Genomic DNA, 24,803 nt, shown 5'->3' with positions numbered 1-24,803 from the left:
TACTTGAAATTAATTTTAAAGCAAATATAACTGGTTTGCTTGTGTGATACATCTACAGACAACATGTATCTCTGCCTATTTTAATTTTAAAAGGTGATTAAAGTTAAGTTTTGCTACTCTGTTTAGGACTTACTACTATAATTTATTAGGATTTTTCTTGAGTGAAACCAGTTTTCTGTAATGCATTTTCAATGTTTGGTGTTTTCCATTATCTTAAGTAGATTGTTTGAGTTATGTGTTCATATAACTCAATGACAGCCAGAAGAGCTGGTTGTAATGTCAAACTTAACTTTAAAAGGCAAAAGCTAAGTGAATATTGTCATCACCTATATTAATGAAGTTAGCTGTAATGCCATAAATTATTTGGTACTTACTGACACTAAGTAGCCTTTAAACTTCTTTCTCTGCTTCCTTTTTTTCCCTTTCTCTAGTTTTGAATTCTATAATTTCCTCATTTTTAAGAAACTTTGTTTAATTTTGCAAAAGAATTACAGATCCTTTCTGTGAACAATCTAGAAGTAAATTTTGAAAGGAAAGTCTGTTTTCTTCTCTCTCAATTGTTAAAATTCATTAACATTTTGGTAAGTATCCTGCAAGTAAATATTTCTTAATTGTAGAATCATCTGAAGAGGGCGAAGACCAAGAAGATGAAGATGAAGATGATGGTGAAGATGAAGATGATGATGACGATGATGAAGAAGATGATGATGATGAAGATGAAGAAGATGGAGAAGATAACCAGAAACGATATTATCTTAGACAGAGAAAAGCCACAGTTTACTACCAGGCTCCACTGGAAAGTAAGGGCTTTCCCCCCGCCCCGCCCCCCCCGGAGATGATGTAATCATATTTTTCATGTCTTTATTTTGTGTAATACTCATGACTGTTGTCTTAACCTATCCTAAATGTGCAAGAAGTCAGTTCTTCCAAAGAGTTAAATTTTAGCATTTACCAAAGCAAATGAGGCTATCTTGAAATTTCATGTCTGTCTTCAATTATTTTAGATTTCACAGCTTTCTACTTAATTTATTTTGTCAGTTTATATAAATGGGACTGCTTTTGATGTTTGTTAAAGATGTGTCTCAAAACTTATGAGCATCTACATGCAAGGTTGATAATCAGCTGTTAGGCATCAGTATAATCATAATGACTATTATGGCCAGTGTATGTTTTGGTTGTTTAGTGTCTGCTATACATATTTTCAACAGCAACTGTGCAGAGATAAGTGATTTAAAATGTGAACTGTAAAATGCTCTATAGTAGACATGTACTAGTATTTTTACGAGAGACAGCACCTTTGTAAGTATTTATATGAAGAGCAAAATTTGTGCACGTTTATATGTCATACACATGTCTTTCTTTTTTTTTTTTTTCAGAACCTCGTCATCAGAGAAAGCCAAACATATTTTATAGTGGCCCAGCTTCTCCTGCAAGACCAAGATACCGATTATCTTCTGGGGGACCACGAAGTCCTTATTGTAAACGAATGAACAGGTTTGGCTCTGAAATAGTTATTGATTATGACAACATAATTGTGGCTGTGTTAAGGTAGGATTCTAGAGTCTTAGGATTGGGTACATCATGATTGAATTCTAGAGTCATATATTTGGAAGAGTCGACTCTATGCCTTTAGTTCTCTAACCCCCCACTACCACTGACTAGTTTTTGCTTTTGCTTCCATTTCACTAATAGGAATTGTTATTAACTACCATGGTAAGGTAGTTTACTCCGTTGTTCCACACTTCGATAATTGCGAGCTACGTTTGTGTTTGTGCTTACTTATTCCTGACTAGGTGTTAAGCATTTTATGTAGACTGTTTCATTTAATCTTTACATGAATTTAGGGTATAGGTTTAGTCTTTTCTTCAACTACTATCACATGTATTTTCCTGTCATGACAAAACCTTCTGAGTTGCATAGCTTCTAGACTTCTCATGACTCTGATATGACCATCCTTCTCTGACTTGATTTTTTAAATTTGTTTCTCTTACATAGTACGAAAATTAATTTTCTTTGTTCAGATTATTTGTGGGTTTCTTTTCTTTCTACATTTCAACACTTATTGCTTGTCTGTTATGTTTAAATCCAAAGAGGTAATTCTTGTTATTTCCTCATTCTGCCCAATAATGAAAGGTTTTCTGATGCATTGGAACTTTCTGGACAATAGTAACATTATAGTAGTTTGTGAATGAGAGAACTTGTAAGGCAAAAAAAAAAAAAAAAAAATGGGTGGGAAATGGTACTTTTTTTCCTGCTATTAATTTGATCAGAAGTAAGACTGAAGTCCTATGAGGCTTCAGCTATTTAAACAGTTTTTATAAGTCTCCTCCTAGAAGCAGACTATCTGATAATGTTTTGGTCATAGGAAGCAACACTTTTGTAGGTGCTGACAAATTTCTTTCTTTTAGGAAAAATATGAAATACTACTTGTACCCTGGGTCTTATAATTTCATTTTTAGAATTTCAAAATTGCAAGTGTACATTCTAGATTTCTTGTTTCATCATCCTGTTTCTTACACCTAGAGCTCAGAAGGACGGAGGATCAGGAAGGCAAACTCAACCGATCATGGCTCTCCAAGATAAATTGCACTTGAAAGGAGGCCATACTGTTATTTTTCATAGGCCTCTTAGAATATTGTTAAAGACCAATATTTTGCTAGTGAAATTTAATGATCTCCAGCATAGGATAGTGTAAAGTATGGTGCTTCCTGTAATCCCCAACAAGCATAGGGCCCAGGGTGGCTGTCTTAGTCTCCTGACTTAAGGAACAAACCTCTATTTGATCCAGCAGAAGTGAGAGGCTAGCAATTACTTTCAGATTTAATTTCTTCTCCCAATTTTACTAAAGTTATGTTTCTGGAAGTAATATATTGTTGACTGATAAGTTCTTCAGTCATCACCTACAATCTATCTTGTAGCAACTAGGAATTTTTTTTTTTTTTTTTTTTTTTTTCCCTCTTGGTGTTAGAGTTCCCATATTTGGTTCACAGAGTCTACTCTCAACGTAAAATGTCTCACGTTGTTGCATAGCTCCTTGGGTGCAGGTTTTTTTCCCCCTGGAATTTAACAAATGTTTGAGTACCACCATGTGCCAACCACTGTGGAGATACAAATGATGACCCAGGTGTCCTGCCCTTGGATCTCATAGACTAGCAGAGGATCTTGACACATTTAAATTAAAGTATGAACTAAGAGATTTAAGTCATACTCTGGAGTCACATTATTTGACTTAATCACCTTTTTGGTGTTGGTAACTCCCTTCAAACTTTCTTTTTTATAATAGCTTTATTGGGATATAATGCACATACAATTTTAGTTTACGCAATTAAAATGTCTAATTCATTGGCTTTTAGTATATTCACAGAGTTATGCAACTGTTACCACAATCAATCTTAGAGCATTTTTCTTGCCTCGTGAAGAAACCCGGTACTCTTTAGTTATCACTCCCCAGTACCTCCTGTGCCCCCAGCCATGAGCCACCACTGACCTACTTTCTGTCTTTGTAGTTTTGCCTATTCTGGATATTTTACATAAGTGGAATCTTGGTATAACATTTTCAAAGTTCATCCGCACTGTAGCTTGTATCAGTACCTCATTCCTTTTTATTGCCAAATAAGATTTCATTGTATAAATATACCATATTTTATTTAGCCATCTCTCAGTTGATGGATAATGATTTGTTTCCAATTTTGGGCTATTATGAATAATGCTACTATCAGTATTTGTGTACAGCTTTTTGTACAGACATGTTTTCATTTCTCTAGAGTATATACCTAGAAGCGGAATTGCTGGGTCAAATGCTAACTGTATTTAATGTTTCGAGGAAGTGCCAGATTGTTTTCCAAATGGCCGCTCTGCTTTACATTCCCATAAAAAACATACAATTTCAGTTTCTCCACGTCTTTACTAACGCTTGTTATTACCTGACCTTTTGAATGTAGCCTTTAAAATTTTTTTTTAATTATCTTGCCAAGGTAATGTGAACATCCCATTTCTTCTAAGAACCTTAGTGGTAATCATTTTACTTGCCTTTTTACTTTTTCATGATGAAACCAGCTTCTGTTTATAGTGCATGTTCTACTTCAGCTACTTAGGCAAGGCAACAAAAATATCCGAGGGTCTTTTGGCAACTTATCATAGCAGAGCTTCAGGAATACTGCCTTCTTTAAGAAGGATGTTCTTTCTTCTTTATGGTTGATAACGTCTAGTCATCCAACGTTCATTCTTTAGCTTCAGTCTGCAGTTCTGGAACAAGCCTAGACCCTTTAAACAATAAGATAACGTAATAGTACAGTTGCTTCACCAGTATTCTGAAATACTCCTTACTGATTGGCAAGGAACTAGAACTGGCAACTAGAACTCTCGAAGCTCTGGTTAGGTTCACAGGGCTTGTCCATGCCAAAGTTTTTCAAAAGTTTTTAGTTAAAAAAAAAATGTGGATATGTATCTGTGTTTAGAATCTTTTTAAAACTAAAATAATGGCCATTCTACAGTATAGAATAATTATGAAGAACCTGGACCCATGACTAGGGGCAGCCTAGGTTGCCAGCTTAGCTCCACTACTTATTAGTGACCTTTGGCCAGTTATTAAGCTCTGTGCTTCAGTTTTTGACCTGTAGAACAGGAATAATAGCACCTATCTCATAGTATTGTGAGAATTAAATGAAATAATGCAAGCAAAACATTTAAAATAGCATCTGGCACGTATTAAGTGTTACGTGTGTTTGTTATTGTAACCATAATGTTTAAAAATAACTTATAGAGGATGGGTGTAGTGGTTAGCACGTCTGCTTTACACTCAGAAGGTCCTGGGTTCACACCCCAGGTAGAGCCACAGACCATACCTAGGGTGTGGGTGCACTGCAAGCATGTGGGAGGAGATGCCCTGCCTTCAGAGATCCAGTTCTTAAGGTGAAAAGGCAACAAACATCCTTAGGTCAGGGGTAGAAGTCGGAGCGGGTTAAAGAAGGGGAAGGAGAAGGGAAGGGAAAGGAAGGGGGAAGGAGGGAAGGGCTTCTATTTGTCAATTGAATGCTGGAGACTCAGTCTACGAAGTCTCATTTGCTTATAATTTGGAATAGACAGACATGGATTTGAATTCTGGTATCATAGACTAATTCCAATATTTTGAGCAAGTTATTTAAACTATGAGCCACATGGAATCTTGAGTGTAAAATGAGTCTACTAATAAGTATTTTTCCAAAGTTTTAATTCAGATTAATGAATAATATGCCAACTACCTGGTACAAAAAGCACTTAGTAAATTTTTTTCATTCACTTCGTAAATGTTAGTCCCTTTTATTATGAAGTTAGTTTTAATGATTTGTGACTGAATACTTAATTTACATACAGTAATACGAATTATGTGACTACAAGTTATTTTCATGGTATTAACAATAATATTAAATAAGTTTTTCATATAAAATTTCGGACTTGTACTGCATAGTTTTAGTTTCAGGTGGATCACAAAAATGGTCTTGGGCATGTTTGGGTAGGTAGATTATTTTCTCGCTTATATCTGTGTTTCTACAACCCCTTTTTCAAAACTCTTGGGGCCATTTTGTGTTTCAGAATTCAGATTTGTTGGCAGGGGTGGGATTTACAAAGTTAACATACGACATAAACATCTCTAGTGGTGTCCAGCACAGCATTGCTTAGTCAAATATGTTATTTCTATAGCAAAAGATATGAATAATTTTAAGTAGGGCAAATGGAGACAATGAATTGCCTTTATGACATTTCAGGTCATGTTTCACTCTAAGTATATAATGGAAAAATGTTTTCAGAGTGTTTTAGGTGCAAGATTCTGGACCTACATTATGCAGATAACAGATTGTGAACCTTTTATATTTTTGGAAATACCTACTTACCATAATTGTGCTCTGACTCAGGGAAAGCTGTAGACCCCAAGCCAGTGGAATGATTAAAGGTTTTCTAAGCCAGATTCTTTTTTTGTTTGTTTTTGTTTTTGTTTCCCCCGTGAGTATTTTACAACTGTCCAAAGAAAGAAATGACTTAAATTTTTTTGCATCTTTGTAACATTAGCATCTAATTTAATACTACCAACAGGCCTAATAATTTGATTATATTAAAAATTTTTTTTTGTAAGTGAGAAAGTTGAGACTTATGTGAGTTGGGTAACTTCCACATTTACACATTAAATGATTAAGTGGTAGTTGTGAATTTACAGTTGATGAGAAGCTACAGATAAAAGGCCATCTTATTCCTTACTGTTTCATAGCATTTTTTAAACCTTTCTTGATCTCCTTTGGTTTACATAAAAAAAAAATATGATCATGTTCTCTTTTTAAGATTTTTGACATTTTAAAATAGATGATTCCCTTCAAAGTGTGAAATTATATATAGTATAATATTGAAAATGCCTTTTTAGATTATAGTCACCTTTCTCTTTGAGGATAGCTGACTTATATCAAGACTAAGAAGTAACTCTGCCTGGACCATTTAATGAACATTTGTCAGTTCTACCTCAGTCTCCTATCCTTTTTTTGCCCTTCCTCTCAGTTATTCCCTTCAAAAGACTCAACCAATGGAACTTATTTCATTGGTTCAGAAAATGTATTAATTTTAGGAGAAACCTTTTTTGGATCATTAGGTATTTCTGATGTTGGCATCTTATGTCTTTTGTTCACTGCCCTTCTTTTTCCTCTGTAGGCGAAGGCATGCAATCCACAGTAGTGACTCTACTTCATCTTCCTCTTCTGAAGATGAACAGCACTTTGAGAGGCGAAGGAAAAGGAGCCGTAATAGAGCTATCAACAGGTAAGTGCCACTTCAATGTCTTTTAAAACTTATTCCACAACAGGTTAATATATAAAACAAGAATGCTGTCTTGTTTGAAATATATACAGTTGCAGCTAATAACAGGTTAGAACATATGTTTATTTACACACCATTAAATAGCTCAAAATGGTAAACACTGATTTCAGGAAATAACATTTTGTCTGTATTCTTTTTTATAATAATAGTGCATTCTTATTATAGAACTCTTAAGGAAAATTAAAAGATTTAGTCATTTCATAAGTCCTTGTAATATAAGTTCATATATACTAATCAGCTGATTTGATTCTCACAATAATTATGTGAAGTAGGTAGGGCAGGGATTATTTCCATTTTATAGGTGTGGGTGGGTGCATGAAAAATGCAGTGCTAAGATTCTAATACTATAATCTTAGAGTAGAGCACAAAGCTTGACAAAGCAGTTGGAATATAATAATTGAAGGAGTATGCAAACCATTTGTTCTTTAAATTCTAAGCTCTGGTTTTTTTTTTTTTAATCACATTAATGGTAGCCACTAGCCACATTAGGCTGTTAAGTACTTGAAATGTGGCTAGTCTCAAATGAGATACACTTAAATTTTTATAAAAAATACACTCTTGGATTTCAAAGACTTAGTACAAAAAAAGGAATGTAAAGTAGCTCAATTTTAAAAATATTAATTTTGCATATTGAAATGTTAATATAGTATTTTGGATATATTGTGTTAAATAAATTATTAAAATTTTAATTTTTTTCTTTGTTTAGTGTGGCTAATAGAAAATTTTAAATTACATTTTTGGCTTTCTGTTGAACAGCAACAAGGTAAACTATTCAAAAGCTGTATACCTAGACTACTTGCAGTTTTATTTGCCTTCACAGAAATGTGCATCTGATCCTGTGGACTTCATATTATGCAATTATATTTCTGTTAAGAATTATTTAAGGAATGCATTTTTAAAAGCCACAATTGAAAACTTGTCCATCTTTAATTGCACAATATACATTCCTCATGGAGTTTGGGGCTAGCAAGAATTGTCCCTTGGGGTGAGCGTGGTGCTTTTTACTTGTGTTCAGTTTTAGCAGTCATTCTTTGCTTAGGCATTCTGGTGCAAGTCTCTTAACCTCTAACATAAACAGTTTTCATTTTACATGGATAAAGGAAGCAGGGTCCTCTAGGCATATTCTTTGTAACGTACCATAACTGTTTTGAAAGTAGTTAGGAAAGTAGTAATTTGTTCTTGCTTAGAGTATTGTTGTAGATCCAAATGCTGGTGGATTATATGAATGTTTTGCTGAGAGGTATTATAGCAGAGTTGTTGGAGGTATACCGCTTGGGTTTGGTTTACCACTCACTAGTTTGTGACCTTGGGCATCTTAGTTTACCTTTTCTGTATCTCGGTTTTCTTTTAAATAGAGGAAATAATAACACCTTCACAAGACTGTTGTGAATATTTAATGAATTAATACATCTTAAGCACTTAAAACTAAAACAGCATCTGGTAAATGGTACACACTCCATATATGTTAGGATTGATCATTATAATGTATATTGCTGCTGTCCAAATTTTCAACTGTGACTTATTTTATGGTGCTGTAGCATCTTGAAAACTGGTTTTTTCATTCAGTTGTCTAACTTTAATAATAAAACTTCAGGTAGAACTATTTTTAACAGTTAAGTTCTCACTATGGAAAATGAAGAAGTTGAAATTTTGAGATCGTTCCTGTTTTTTTTTTTTTTTGTTTTTTTTTTAAGAAAAATACCCTTATTTTAACAAGGCATTTGGGAGCAAAGGGTGAGTTGATAGTTTTGGTTTTAAAAAAAATTTTTTAAATAGGTGCCTCCCACTAAATTTTCGGAAGGATGAATTAAAAGGAATTTATAAAGATCGAATGAAAATTGGAGCAAGCCTTGCTGATGTTGATCCAATGCAACTAGATTCTTCAGTGAGTACTGTCTTGAGTACTGTTTGAACTATAATAGCATTCTTTGTTTTAGTTTAAAGTTAAATAAGAAACCAATTATTTTTTTTATCAAAAACTTTAAATTTTATATACTCTTTTTTTATTTTAAATCTTTAGGCCACAGCTAAGATACTGTACTCAGTTGACTGTACATAGGTTGGGTATAGTTTGGGGAAGGAATGACATTTTAATTTTGACTTTAAATAAGAACGTCAATGTTTCCCTCTCATTACCAGGTACGATTTGATAGTGTTGGTGGCCTGTCTAATCATATTGCAGCTCTAAAAGAGATGGTGGTGTTTCCATTACTTTATCCAGAAGTCTTTGAAAAATTCAAAATTCAACCTCCAAGGTAATTACATTTTATTGTAGCCAAAATCTGTGCTGTGCTGCTATTGTCTAAAAAGATAATGCTTCTCTGTTGAAAATTTTCAGGCCTACAATAATTTGTACATTTTTCCTGCAAGGTCCTGAGTGCTTTGAATATTTTTACTTTCTTAATGTTTAACATAAAAATGGTTTGAAAATTGATTCTCCATGAAAAAAAAAGATTCCCCATGGTTTTTCATATATTCAGTTAAATTCTTCCCATACATACTCTACTTTTTTCTTTCATTTTTAAAACTTGTATCAAAGTAATATATGTATATAATTTTAAAAATCAAATAGTATCATAAGTTTTTAAAAAGTAGTCCCTCCTCTACTCTTCTCCATTTCAATTCCCACTTCCCAGAGCCAACTACTTTCAACTCCTTTAGCCATACATATGATTATACTATAATTTTCTATGTTTCTATTTTAGACACAAGCCATAAACTTCTAACTATGGACAGTGACTATTTGGATCTTTTACTTTTCCCACCTTCCACACATGTGTGTTTTCCCTTCCTCATATGTTTCCAGTATTTCATTTATACATATATGAAATCATTGGATCCATTTTCAGTGTTTGCATTATGACTACGGAAATATTTCTTACAGCTGAGTCATATATAGTGTATTATGACTACATTCCTCTCTTTTACAACCCTCCTGTTCCCCCTCAGCTTTAATACTTGCCTGTCTTGGGGTTTGTTTTTTGTTTTTGTTTTTTTAGTTTTTTTATATTCTTATCAATTCATCCACAAAGTCTTTATTAGAGTTATAAAAACCGCTCTTCAATGTAGTTGAACCTATCAAGTCATCTTTTAAGCTCCTTAATTTTTTTAGGCACATCTTCCTGGAACTTCTGTTTCCATCTGGCCTGATTACTTTTAGTCTTCCCCCACCCCCACATTCAAGTTGAAGAAAACTTTTAATAAGACAGCCTTATTCTTTAGTCTTGTAGCACAACTAAGTCTTGGAACTTCCCATCACAGTTGGCATGGGATTTCCTTTGTTTCTTTCGGTGCTGGGGTCAACTAAGACCTTGATTTATAGCTGTGTTTTTTGATGGGGCACATTCTAGGAATGTCCTTAGAAAAAGAGTATGTGGGAGATTATTTTTATTTTCTTTTTGAGAACAGTCGTGTAATCTCATACTCTCTTGTGATGACTTTTCCTCCTCCTTTCTTTATTGTGCTATACCTTTACAATCTGGAAACATCTGATTTCTGGGAGTTTTTCCTCTTACCTCAATTCATGTCAATTAAATGTTAGACTTTCTAGGCTAATCTATTTCTCTTTCTTGTTTTGGTCTCAGTGTTATAAACTTTCCCTAAGTATCTAGAGATTCTTGGCTTTCTAATATTTAAGAGTGAAGCATATTTTTAAGGTCACTAATAGGGCTTGTTAACCTGAAGTCCTTGCCTTGGGGTGATGGTGGTTCTCAAAGTCAGTATCTAGGGATAGTTTCTCCCAGACGGAAATCATCCAGTCTTCTATCTGAAGCTTATGAGCCTGTCTATCAGCATTTTAGCAGTAGACCTGAGCAAGGGTTAGTCTCCACCATTAAGTATGGACTTTTTAACTTAATTCCTGCAGCAACTCATTTTGTCCTTTATCAGAAAGTAAATCATCTAAGCAAGTTGCCTGCACAGGATAGCAAAAGGGGTCAGGATGGTGTCACCATTCTTTAATAATGTTTTACTCCATCCTACTCTTTGCAACCCATACTTTCATATCTGCCTTGAGATATATATTATCTCTGAATTCTGAGAGGGATTTTGCAAAGTAGCATTCTTTTTGGGAGCTTCTGTATTTTAGATTTTTGCTTTTTCGAAATATCTCAAGTGCTATCTCATTTTGTTGTTTACTTTGTTTTATGCATTTTAGTGGAATTAAAAGGGAAAGCACAGATAAAACTGTGGATTCGATCTGTCATGTTTAACTGAAAGTCTACTCTTAAACTTTTTTCATATCACCAGTTTTTTATTCTCTTCCTTTTTCTCCTCTTTTTATACCTTAACTCATTTTAAAACCCTAATCTCTGATTCACTTTTCCTTATACAACTTTTCTTCCTGAATCACCTATGGAAACATTGATTTGAGGAAACTTTTTTGAATTAGTAAGTTTTTACATTATAAAAGTATGTATGATAAAATAATTACAGTTAGATGTTGGTAAATTAAAATTTTTAAAATATATATTTCAGTTGCAGTTGACATACTAGTTTTAGGTATACAATTGAATGCTACCCAGCCATAAATGTTTTTTAAGTCAAAAAAATGTTAGTGTTAAATAATAGCATTTATTTCTTACAGGAAATATTGGAAGTACCTAAAATAATGCAGTGAAATTAGAAAGAAACAAACTTCCATGAATTATTTTTATTTATTTCTTTTTCTTTACAATATACATTTACCCCCATAAAAGTCAAATATATGATTCTCTAAACTTGCTGTTTTTATTTGTATGTTTTTTTCCATTTTAATGGCTGAATAATATTCCATTATGTGGCTGTATCACATTTTATTTGATTTAGCTGTTGCTGGCTGTTTGGTTGTCTCCTAACTTTTCATTATCACAAATGTCAATAGCATGAACATCTCATTGCTGATTCTTGTGTGAATCCTTAGTTCTTTAAGATACAGTCTGACGAATAAGATTGTTGGCTTAATAGATGTACTCTTAAAATCTGTTTCTGCCTTGGCTGTTGTACATTAAAATCACTGGTTATTCTATTTGTTTGTCTGATGATTTTCTTGCCAGTTGCTTTGTTTCTTTTACGTCTGCATTTGATTACTTCTTACTATTTTTTCATTTATATTTTATTAACTTTTAATAGATTTTTTTTCCCATCACTTGTGATTTTTTTTCCCTGTTATTTTGTCACTTCTGTTTTTCTGGGATTTTCCTTAAGTGTTTCTTTTCAAGAGCGGTTATTTAATGATCTGAAATTGATTATTTCATGTTACTTTAGTAGAACTTAATTCCTGACATGTTCTGTTTCTGTATCCTTTTTATGTATATATTAAGAATTTTGCATATAGTCTATTATCTGAGAATTCTATCCTCAATGAATAACTGGAAATATTTGAAAAAGCTATAGGTCATCCTGTGACAATGATATCACAAAGATTATTTTAAATTATTTACATTGTCTTACTTCCTACCATCCAACCACCATTATTTAAGTTCTCTCTTTTTTTCACTTTCTCTGCTATTCGATCCCATCATGTTTTCTTGCAGAACTTTTGATGTTCTGCCACTGAGGCTGAGACCAAAGATTGTAGGTGAAGTCTGCTATTCTTTCCCCTGATGTGTTGCAAAAGTAAACTATCAAGTCTTTTAAAACATGACTTCTATGCAAAGAAAGGTACTTCGATGAGCATGATGAATGAATACAAGAAAATATGTTTTAAATGGTTTTATTTTCAGTATTAATTTTGTAATAGTATTCCTAGGTTTCAAGTTGTTCTTTGTTGATTGAAATGCTATTTCAGTTGTCCTACTTACTTTTTAATTATTAAGTTCATTCATGAAATTAGTTTGTAATTTTGTTTAAATAATCTACTTTTGAATGTACTACGAAAATAATATTCTTTTACAGAGGTTGTTTGTTTTACGGTCCACCTGGAACTGGAAAAACTCTGGTTGCTAGAGCACTTGCCAATGAGTGTAGCCAAGGGGCCAAGAGAGTAGCGTTTTTCATGAGGAAAGGTGCCGATTGTCTGAGTAAATGGGTAGGAGAGTCTGAAAGACAGCTACGATTGCTATTTGATCAGGTATGATATTGAAATTTACCTATCTAGATCTATAATCAGTATAGATGTAAATATATAAGGATTAGATAAAGCTTGCATTTAGTCACTTTTCACAGAAATAAACTAAGAAGAATTACACTAAATATATAATCTTCCTAGATTATACTCCTTTGTATATCAAGATAACACTTATCTATAGGGAGCAGTTTTATAGTAAGAAGAGAAAGGAATAATTAATTGGATCCAAGTTTTTTGGAGTCTTTGGTTTTATACCTAGAAAGAGAGTAGTAGTGAGTTATGTCGCAATATGAGATTGGTTCTGCCCTAGAGTGACTTTCAATTTCATAATCCCAGATTGTATTGACAGCACATTGTGAGATAATTTGTTCTGCTCTACTGAGGCATATTGCCGCAAATGTTTTTAAATCTCTTAATGGAACCCACTGAGATTTTTTAACTTTACTGAAAGAATTGGTGGGTTTTTGTTTTGTTTTTAACTATGGCATCTTACTAAATGTTTTCCCATCCTGACATGGAGGGAAGGCTATATCACTATCTTCTCTACTTTATCTTGTTTTGAGAGTTGGTCTTTAATAGATTTTTTTGGTGTCCCAACAACTGTAGCTGTGTAAGATCTGAGTTAGGAAACCACTAGAGTATGTATTTTTGAATATTTCCAATTGAAAATACAAATAAAGTTAAACTATGTGTTATTTTAATTTAGCTTAAATCCTTAAAACATAGTTTTTAAATTTATATTTAGGTTTATAACAAATTCTGTAAACAAGTTGGAAGGAAAATGGATTAAAACGGTTTACAGTAAGTTACAGATTTGACGTTTTTCATGATAACATGCAACCACTGGAATACTTTCTAGGCTTATCAGATGCGCCCATCAATTATTTTCTTTGATGAAATCGATGGTCTGGCTCCAGTACGATCAAGCAGGCAAGATCAGATTCACAGGTAAAACTCTCTTGATGATACTTATGCCTTTTTTTCTATATTCTGAGCTGTATCGTTATTGCATGAGGGATAGAATGGTTAGTTACATGGCAAAAGAAACTTTCCAAACCCGTAGTTGCCATTTTGGGTAGTAGAATCCCAATATGTAGTAGAAAAAGAAAAAGCGAACTTCTTCTGAATGGCAGGGTATTCTCAAGCACAGTATTAAAATGTTGGTTACAGATTTAACTCCTGATACAAACTTAGATGCTCGCTGGCCAGTGAGGCAAGGCAATGAAATGAGTGAGGCAGGTCAGTGATTAAAAGTGGGGCTGTGGTGGGCAATGTGGCTGAGTGTTCCTTTGTAAGAGCATAGTTGTTTTTAACTCCATTTTATTATTGAAGTGCAGGAGCTGACCTAGACTTGAAGAATAAATTTTATCTTTTTAAAATTTTATATTCATATTTTTGTGTTAAATTTATTTAAAATGTTACCAACTATTTCAGATGCTTTTAAGATACTGCTTGAGCCGAACTAGTACTAGCGCATTAGTACTAGCTTAATATTCTCATACTAGCCCAACTTCATTTTCAGGGTGGGAAAATTGAATCGCCCTGTATGATAAGCTGCTTACTCAAGAGCACTTTTCTTTAGGGTCACTGCCACAAATTGAATCTACATTACTTTTAGTCCCAGTTCATCTTCAGTTTTTCAGAGCTTCTTTTCAGATGGTCTCATGAATTATCTGTAACTGCTTAATTAATTTGGGATACCCTAAAGTAAATGTTTGTATGCCTCCATATATCCCAGTACTGTTTCTTATCATAAATGATATAAAAAAGGAGCAAGACATAATGTGAGTGATAGGTATGTTTTTACTTTCTTAACACCTGACAATATTTACTATATTCTGGTGGCCTTCTTTGATTTGATGCTATACAATTTCATTTGTTGCTGTGAGTAGTAAATTAAAATGTTAAGTACTATGGTAAAAATAGTTTCATCTGTACATACCCTACCAGTAATCATACAGACTTTTTGTATATGACACATTTCATTATCAGCCATACTGTACTCATTGTGTTAATAGGGAGAAACATGTTTAAAAATACTGACATCACTTTTCAATTAAGTGCTTACCATATTTTGGAACAGTTCTAAAAGGATTGGAATAATTTTAACAAGCACATGATGTCTCATACATATATATATATAAATATATATGTATATATGTATGTATATATATGTACATATGTATTTTTTTAAGAGAAATTTGGTGTACACGGAGTTAAATTGATATCTTAGAAAATAAGATTTTTAGCCTAGGATAAAGAGGATGCAAATATAAAATAAGGTAAAACTAAAATCTTTCAGTTAAAAATATTATGAATTCATGATGAATTTTCTTATTTTTAGAGAAAAAATAATTCCTAGCTTTGGGCATTATAACAGTCTAGAAGCAGTCACAATCCAGTAGCAGTTTGTACCCCTAGTGCCCAACAGTGGTCTCTAAGTACTAGGACTCTTAGTGGAGATTATGGATTGCACAACTGCAGCAGGAAATAAGCAAGACAAGCTTGAAACATCTTGTAATGCCTAGAAGCAAGGAAGCAATCGAAGACCCCTGAGTTCATATCAGAATGACATAGGAGCCAATTCTGAAGGAGTTTCCATTGGCCAAAGTGGGACAATTTAAACATCAAAAATAATGACTGTCGTAGATTGAAATTCATCAAATAACATTTAAAAAGTCAGTTTTTAATTTTTTTTAAAAAGGTCTAATTAGTTGCTAAGACAGTAAATCATTGCTCTTAAAAAATGATAAAGAGAATGAATCAAACATTTCTTTTTCCTGTCCTTCATTATTCATGTCATGATTTCAGGTAATTTCATAGTTGATAAAGTAATGTTCTTTATAGAAAAATCACAGTTGATAAATGCAAAGGAAATTATCGAATTAGAAAATCAGAATTTTGTTACCTTTATGAAGAAGTGAATCTAGACCTGCGGCTTTCAACTGAGAGTGATTTTGCCCCACAGGGGACAAATGTCTGGAGATATTTGTGATTGTCATTATTGTGAGGTAGGGAGGGGAGCGCTACTGGCCTCTAGTGGGTGAAGACTAGGGATGCTGTTAAACATACTGGAATGCATGGGACAGCTCTCCACCACGAGTTATCTAACTCGAAATGTCAAATGTGCCAAAGTTGAGAAACTCTGTTCTAAGCAATAATCAGCAGTTGTTAAAATGGTAGGATATGAAGGTTGATACTGAAGTTTACAGTGAGTGGAGTAAGCCGACGCCTCACTTAAACCCAACCCACTGATCATAAGTGAGGAACTGGCATTATATGCCTCTTGAGGAGTACAGTGGGAAGTACATGGTATCTTCCTGTGAAATATGCTGTCCCAAGTAGTTTAACCGGCATCTGTTAAGCTTCTAGATCTAATTACCAGTTTAAAGGAAATACAAGTCATAGAGGACAAATTAAATGATCCCATCGATAAGCTATCAGCCCAGTCTACAAGGTAGGAAGAAAATTCGACAAAACAAATGACTCAGTTTCTTCAACAAATAGATAGTATGGAGGAAGAAAAAAAGTAAAGGAGTGTCCTGGGGATTATGGATTTGAGGGACATTTGACCAAGTGTAGTGTGTGTATCTTGGCTTGAACAAATCAAATGTAAAAAGATATTTTGAGAAAATCAGGGAAAATTGGGTGTTAGGTGACATTAAGGAATTACTGTTGTTTACATTGGTGTCATAGTATTGCGAAAGTTTTTAAAGTCTTTATCTCAAATTCATAATGAACTACTTAACATGAGATATTTATGTGTAAAATGATGTCAGAGATTGTTTTGTTTTTTATTACCAGTTGAAACTGGTACTAAAAATGTGGAGATCAGGTCTAGGGCCATGCCACCCTGAACAAGCCGATGCTTTCTGATCTCAGAAGCTGATCTCTGAAGCTAAGCAGGGTCGGGCCTGATTAGTACTTGGATGGGAGACCACCTAGGAAGACTAGATGCTGTAGGTATAAAAAATAGGGCATTATAAAATGACAAGGTCCTTGCAGTCTGTGAGGTCAACCAAAGGTTGCTTTGCCTAAAAAAAAAATAAATGTGGAGATCATTTTACTAATCTTTCTCCGTAATCAAAAGTTTAAAATGTAATTAAAATCCTGTGTTTTTATGCTAGATGCGTATTCCATTTTATTTTGGGGTCCTTTGATAATGTGTATAAAATGGAACATTCTATAATTTTTAGATACTGTTTGTTTACCTGGTGTTTACTAGGGTTTTGGTTTTTTTTGTTCTTTTTTGTTGTTTTTATGTTGTATCTTGTTTGGGAACTCTAAAGTTCCTATGAGAAATGATGCTTTACGAAATAACTTTCAAGATTCATTTGTATCATTCTAAAGACTTTCTGTGTTTTCTATTGATTTTAATCTCTACATACCATTTAGTATGTTATTTTATAGACTTAAAAATAATCTGTTGAAGGTAGTGTATGCTCTCAGAAAATTTGTTCACATTTAATGTATTCTCTTACGAAAAGAAGAAATCATATATTTAACATCTAATTGATTAATCTCTCCTCTCTTATTTTTAAATTTAGTTCTATTGTTTCCACTCTGTTAGCTCTTATGGATGGATTGGACAGCAGAGGAGAAATTGTAGTCATTGGTGCTACCAACAGGCTGGATTCTATTGATCCTGCTTTACGAAGGCCTGGTCGCTTTGACAGAGAATTCCTTTTCAGCTTACCTGATAAAGATGTAAGAATTTAACATCACTCAAATTTTGACAAAATGTGTTGCCTTTATCATGAGCAAGGCTTGGTACTGTGAAAAGTTGAAGATTGCATTTTATATATTCTGAAGCAAAGCTATATGATTAATATTCAAACGTGTATATACGTGTTTTTAGGGAGGTATTACTTTATTTAAAGACAAGAACTCAGATAATTTATTATTATTATTTTTTTTAAATAATGTTTCCCTAAAAATACTCTTAAAATTCTTTCTGTTTGAACAAAGCCTTTGGATGTTAATCATACAACTTTATTTTGCTTCGGAACACATGGCATAATGAATAGTCAATCCTTAGTTAATTTATTAGCCTTGGCTTTTTCATGGATACCACATTATTTTAAAGCCACTTAATCTTTTGATTACCAAGCAAGAAAACATGGGTAGATCTAGCAGTACTCATAAAAACATTTCTTAGTATGTACCAGCATGAACAATAGTTCAGTAGTTATTTAATTTCTCTCATTCATATTTGCGACGAGTGGAACTTGAGTAATATAAATGTAAATCTGTTTAACATAAATTCCTTAAATTTAAAAAAAAAACACTTCTTACTGTTTCATATTTCTATTAATTTAGGTATTGATAGCTAACATTTTAGATAATTAAAAATTTTAAATAGTTCTGAAGCAAAATTTAAATTATCCTAATCCGAATAGCTCTTTATTATTATGGATGTAAAAAATTGTTTTTCTTTGTAGGCTCGAAAAGAAATTCTAAAGATTCACACAAGGGATTGGAATCCAAAACCACTGGACCTATTTCTAGAAGAGCTAGCAGAAAATTGTGTTGGTAAACATTGCTTTTCAGCATTAAAAGAAATATATGCATTCAAAGATAGAAGAAAGTTGTAGTCTTGCAAGGTTATGTTTAAAGAAATATGAGGTTATATTTGTTTCTCATCCCTTATTTGTGACATGTTTTCTTCCTACGAAGTCCCAGATAGTAAATAGAGATAATTCAACTTATTTTTTTATGTGACATTGGTTAACAAAATTCGGTAAGTTTTAGCTGTACATTTTAACAGTAAAGCATATATATATTTACATTGTATGTTCACCTCCCATAGTTTGATTTCTTTCTGTCACCGCATATTTGACCCCTTTTACCCCATCTATCTCCCTCATCCCCACTGTTGGGGAATTTTAGATCAAAGTAGACAATAACAATACTAGTAATCTTCTGCTGACTGTTGACGTTTTTCTGGTCATTCTGTGAAGCATTCTACATATGTTATTTCAGGTAATTCTCACATCAGTCCAGTGAAGTAGGTAATACCCCCATTTTTTACAGATGTAGAAATGGCTGGCAGACCATAAATGATTCTCCAAAAATCACACATCTAATAAATGACAAACTGAAATTTGAACCTTGTCTGTGATTTCAAAACTCTTGCTTTTAACCCTTAAGCTATATTAGTGTTTGCATATTTCACTCAAAAGTTGACTTGTTGATGTATAAATTTACTAGGTAAATGAGGAATTTTATCCTTGTTACTCCTAAATATTTTCTACCGTATTGTTAGGCTAAGTTTTCATTTTAACCATGGCTATGCTCTAATAGGTGGTGGTTTACTTTTTTTTTTTTTTTTTTTGGTTGCCTTGGATAGGATACTGTGGTGCAGATATTAAGTCAATATGCTCTGAGGCTGCTTTATGTGCTCTGCGTCGACGCTACCCACAGATCTATACTACTAGTGAGAAACTACAGTTGGATCTCTCTTCAATTAATATCTCAGCTAAGGATTTTGAGGTAGCTATGCAAAAGATGATACCAGCCTCCCAGAGAGCTGTGACATCACCTGGGCAGGCGCTGTCCACCATTGTGAAACCACTCCTGCAAAGCACTGTTCACAAGATCTTAGAAGCCCTGCAGAAAGTATTTCCACATGCGGAAGTCAGAACACATAAAGCATTAGACTCAGGTATGAAACGACTGACCATTTAAAGTTAGTTTTCATAGTAAAGCTAAATGTTTTATACAGTCCAGAAATGTTGCTTTATACAGAACCTCTTGAAAGGAATTTGGTCATGCTCTGCATGAGTATTTGAAGGAAATTTACTTCATGAATTTCCCTTAATCTGTTTTAAGTTCGGAATGTATTTTTACCTCTACATTGGTCTTCTACATCGGTATAACATCGATTCATTCGACATCATTTTATTACAACATTGATGAGATGCTGTAGGAACTTAACTCATGTTTATATCAATTAGCTTGTGGTATAATTGGTTTCTTTATACATCTTTTTGCTTAAAGTTGTAGAACCTATTGACAATGTTGAATACTTACTGTACTTATTCAAATCTACACAAATATTTTTGATTCTCAAATATTAAAGTATATTGACTTGCTAATTGAAACATTTCATAAAAATTTGCTTTGCATCCAGAAAAGTTACTAATGTACAATTTTTTGTTTTATAGATATTTCTTGTCCTCTGCTAGAAAGTGACTTGGCATACAGTGATGACGATGTTCCATCAGTACATGAAAATGGGCTTTCTCAAAATTCCTTTAATAAAGCAAAAGAAAATTTTAATTTTCTTCATTTGAATAGGTACATTTCTCTTGTTAATAAATATATTTTTTGGTGCGTAAATTCCCCAAAACCGAATGAGATAGTGGTTGAAAAGATATAAGATGTCAACTAATCTGCTTTTCTTGAGTTAAAATATCAAAAAATCTTTTGTTGTTGCAGTTGTCACTATAGTAGAAATTGCACCACATAAAATATTCTTAAAAATCTGGAAGTTAATTGTTTCCAAAAACCATGTGAGCCATGCTGTTATGATTGGCCAACCATGTATTCAAAATTTTTGACTTATGTAAGTTTATAATTGGTAATTTGGGAGAAAAATTTAAACTTTTGGTTTTTTTTTCCTAAAACACAGCTTATTACTCTTTCCTTTCAGAAATGCTTGTTATCAACCTATGTCTTTTCGACCAAGAATATTGATTGTAGGAGAACCAGGATTTGGGCAAGGTTCTCATTTGGCACCAGCTGTCATCCATGCTTTGGAAAAATTTGCAGTATATACATTAGACATTCCTGTTCTTTTTGGAGTCAGCGCTACATCTCCTGAAGAAACGTGTGCCCAGGTAATTCCTTGTTACCAAGACAAATAGCTGTATGACAAAGCATTCTTCCAAAGTCAAAATCTGGAATTGCTCATTCTTTTTGCACTGTTTTTTTTGTTTTGTTTTGTCTCTGATTTGTAACTTTAGGGTTATGAAATAAAACTATGCATAATTGCTTAGTCATTAAAGGGGTTTAAATCTCATTTCCACCACTTAATATCTAAGTGACCTTAGAAAATTATTAGATCTCTTTCCTCACTTACAATAGTATAATAGTATTTACCTTGGATAGCTGTTGAGAATTAAATTGGTAAAGGATTTAAACCAGGATTGCTATATAGTGAGTACTCAGATATTCTGCTGCTTCTGTTTTTTGCTATTTTTATATTTTGATTTTTTGGTGTAAAATTATTTACACTTATATTTTTTATATTTAACCTTGGTTACAACAGAAAAGTCTTCTAGATTTTTTTGAGTTATTTCCTAATTGCTTTAAGCAATTCTGTTTTTCTAAAAACGAGACTTAGAAAACACTTAAAAACAAAATTGTGGGATTGGGGAAGCATTGTAAAAACTTGAGGGTTTTATATGATAATTCTGGGAAGTCAGACATTATTGTAGACCAGGACAGCTAGCATTACTGATGTGTTGGTTCTCTAACTGACTGTAATTTTCTTTCTCTCTACTAGATGATTCGTGAAGCTAAGAGAACAGCACCAAGCATCGTGTATGTTCCTCATATCCATTTGTGGTGGGAAATAGTCGGTCCAACACTCAAAGCCACGTTTACCACGTTATTACAGAATATTCCTTCATTTGCTCCAGTTTTACTTCTTGCAACTTCTGATAAACCTCATGCTGCTCTGCCAGAAGAGGTAATTTTGTGTTGGGGGGATGGGGGATAGGGAGAGGAAATCATTATACTTTAAAAAGGAAGTTGTTTCTACCAAAGTGTAATTAATAGTTTACTGTAAAAATTTCAAGTGCTACAGAAGTGAATGAAATGGTAAGGAAAAGTTTTCTTTTCAAAAACCATTGTTAACTATTTGGTATATGTGCTTATTAGGCAGAATCGTGTGCATAGATGTATATATGTATGGTAAGGTTACGTTATAAATTTTTTCTTACAAAATAATGTAAATTATGTGATACATAATATTTTACAGTTTCCTTTGTATATCTTTTATGTTCTTCAATACATAAGTTTCATTCCTTTTAGAGCGGTGTGACTTTTTCCATTGTCTTGATGTACCTTAATTTATTTACCCAAATCCTTATTTATATAGGTATTTTGGTTATTTCCTATTTTTTTTTCTTTTGAACTACTACAGTGAGCATCCTTGGGTTTTAATTTTTATGAGTATTACTGTGTGGTTTCTAATATCCATTCCTAGAAGTGGAATAACTGGTTTAAAGAGTATGCACATTTAAATTTTCGATAGTACCAAGTTATTGTCCTTCAAGTTTGTTCCAATTTATACCACTGCCAGTAATGAACAGAAGTTCATGCTATGTGTGAAGTACTCCTCTCCTAGGTAGTTGCCTGGCATGGTCCTTTATTTTCTTCCGGTCTCTGCTCAGATGTCACCTCAGACTTTCCTGATTGGTTTCTCAATTACAGCAATAGCTCCTCTACCCAATGCTCTCTATTCTCTTACTCTGCTTTGTTTTTATCACTCCCTGCCATATATATTAATTTGTATGACAGTCTCTTCTAGCAGAACATAAAGAACGTGAAGTCAGGGACTTTTTTTTTCCACCTCTCTATTCCCGGAGTACATAATAAGCATATTGTAGACTTCTGTGTGTTTTTCTTTATGAATTAATAAGTTTTTCCATACCTTCGAAAAAATCGATTTGTAGTTTTAGGACAGTTATAGGAAGGTAAATTCAAATATTTTATTAGAAACATTTATTGAGTACTTATTCTGTGCCAGGCATGGTTCTGGGCACTGGGAATATAGCAATGAACAGTATAGACAAGAATTTGTATCTTCCTAGGGCTTATATTTTACTTGAGTGGAGACAAACAAAAATAAATATATAATACTAACATTGCTATAGAGAAAACTTTACATAGTGCCAAAAGAGTCTGAAGGGTCACATTGTTAAATAGGCTACATGAGTCCTCACTAAGAACATCACATTTGAGCAAAGACCTGAAAAGTGTAAAGTATTGATTGATTCATTTGAATATCCAAGGGACAAAGTTTCCTGGCAGAGGAAAATCAAGTGCAAAGGCTATGAAGAAAGGAAAAAAAGTATGTTTAATGTGTTGGAAAAATAGCAAGGCCAGGTGGTTGGCTAGAGCAGAGTGAGTAAAGGGCATAGTAGAAGGAAATGAGGTCAAGGAGTTATCAAAGGACCAGATCATGTCCCTGATGGCTCTCTTTTAATAGCTGATTGTGAATTATTCAACCAAAAGTTGAATAAACTGGTAAATGAACATTAAGCACAGTAAGTCCTCTTTTAACGTTGTCAATAGGTTCAGCGACTAAGTGAAACACCATATAATGAACCCGATTTTGCCATAAGCTTATTGATATAAACAAGGGTTAAGTTCCTGCAGCATCTCATCAGCATCATAGCAAAACACCACTATTCAAGGACCTACTGTACATATTAAAGACCTTTAGGGTGACAAGAGCCCTTAAAGTTTTTAGTTTAGTTAATCACCTAGTTCTGTACTCTCCTTTATAGCCTGTTCTTTGCATGAATATCCTATCTTTGTCAAAACACTCTCTTCACTATTCAGTTTGTTAGCTCTAGCTCCTAAAAAAAAAAATCAACTTTTTTGAGCAGCTTTCATTTCTTAATCTCCATTTGTTTCCCAGGTACTGTATAGAATCTGTCTAATCTATCTTAATCATGACAACTCTTTGTATAATCGAATACTCTTTTATGTTCATTTCTATCTCCCCATTCTGTCTCAGGCTTATTTACACTAAACTCGTTTTCTATATATTATATTCCTTGGGGTTATTAAGAAAATAGAAGCTTATTTCTTGCTTACTTAACAATATTAGGCAGGTGCCTAGATTGACAGATCTACCCTCCCCCATGCAGTCACTCAGACACTCGTGCTGAGAGATCTTTCTTGTTTTCATTACATGGCTTTCCAGGTTGCTTTTATTCCCTCCAGCTGAAAGGAATGGCCTATTCATGGGCCTGATCTGAAAGTAATGTATATTATTTCTTTTTACATTATATTGGCTAAAATTCAGTCACATAGCTCTCCCCTAATTGGAAGGGAGACTAGGAAGTATGATATAGCAATGTGCACAAAAAAAGAGAATGCGAACTGTGATAATAGTTGGCCTGCCACACATTACACATATTTTTAGTTTCTTCCAAATGCTAGTCCCTCTCCTGAATGTCTTTCCATTTATAGTCCTTTGAAAGGCTGTACCTAGAATACATGAAGTATTCTAGCAGTGCTCTGATTAACAGAGTAAAGGAGAATTATTGTTTGGTGGCCTCGTTATACCATTGGCTTATTGAACTTACTGTCAGTTAAAACTTTAAAGTTTGACACAAAGATGAGGAATTGATACTCTTGGTAACAAGACAAACTAGCTGAACTTTCTTTATATGGATATAGGAAGGTTGAAAAACTAATTAGTTTAATAGGGATAACTTTATCAAGAATGTAGGACTTCTGTACTTAAAAGGGTTTGTTTGTTTGTTTGTTTGTTTTAGTATAGCTTCTCTGTTTTCTTAGAGTAATATTTTCTAAACATATAATTGTAAACTGGGTGTGAAGTATCCCAGTACCATCCTGTAGAGTATGGTGGAGTTGGGCACAGGACCAGAATTTACTCATTTTAAAAAATTAATAATAGCATCTATATAGACGCAAATAAGCGAGTCTACTTTGAGCCTTACATAGTCTTCAGTGATTCAGTGATACGTCTGTAGCATTGGAATATAACATCTGAGAAATATTGTATATACCATTATTTGTTACGTTAAAGTTTATTCATCTCAAAACTTCAGAGTCCCTATATTCATGAGGGTATAAGTCAAAAATGAGTGGACCCTAACAACTCAGGGCAGTATGGAAAAATGAGAAAGACTGTTATCAATAGATTAGAAACTTT

At 33.3% G+C, this 24,803-nt stretch overlaps 1 protein-coding gene across 2 annotated transcripts in view; it reads left to right on the top strand.

Annotated features, from left to right (window-relative positions):
* ATAD2 (ATPase family AAA domain containing 2) overlaps positions 1-24,803 on the top strand; it is a 54,729-nt gene that overhangs the window by 15,885 nt on the left and 14,041 nt on the right. For both annotated transcript variants that reach the window (XM_036232994.1, XM_016131188.2), the window contains exons 7-19: positions 618-800; positions 1,377-1,494; positions 6,673-6,780; positions 8,614-8,722; positions 8,977-9,092; positions 12,712-12,886; positions 13,743-13,831; positions 17,431-17,590; positions 18,325-18,415; positions 19,233-19,547; positions 20,050-20,182; positions 20,538-20,724; positions 21,393-21,578. In XM_036232994.1, coding sequence (XP_036088887.1) covers positions 618-800; positions 1,377-1,494; positions 6,673-6,780; positions 8,614-8,722; positions 8,977-9,092; positions 12,712-12,886; positions 13,743-13,831; positions 17,431-17,590; positions 18,325-18,415; positions 19,233-19,547; positions 20,050-20,182; positions 20,538-20,724; positions 21,393-21,578 — 1,970 coding nt within the window. The remainder of the gene's footprint in view (positions 1-617; positions 801-1,376; positions 1,495-6,672; positions 6,781-8,613; positions 8,723-8,976; positions 9,093-12,711; positions 12,887-13,742; positions 13,832-17,430; positions 17,591-18,324; positions 18,416-19,232; positions 19,548-20,049; positions 20,183-20,537; positions 20,725-21,392; positions 21,579-24,803) is intronic.

This window comes from Rousettus aegyptiacus, unplaced genomic scaffold, assembly GCF_014176215.1.
Source record: "Rousettus aegyptiacus isolate mRouAeg1 unplaced genomic scaffold, mRouAeg1.p scaffold_m13_p_15, whole genome shotgun sequence".
NCBI classification, from domain to species: Eukaryota; Metazoa; Chordata; class Mammalia; order Chiroptera; family Pteropodidae; genus Rousettus; species Rousettus aegyptiacus.
The sequence above is the reverse complement of the archived record's forward strand: the minus strand, read 5'-3'. Positions and strand labels throughout refer to the sequence as shown.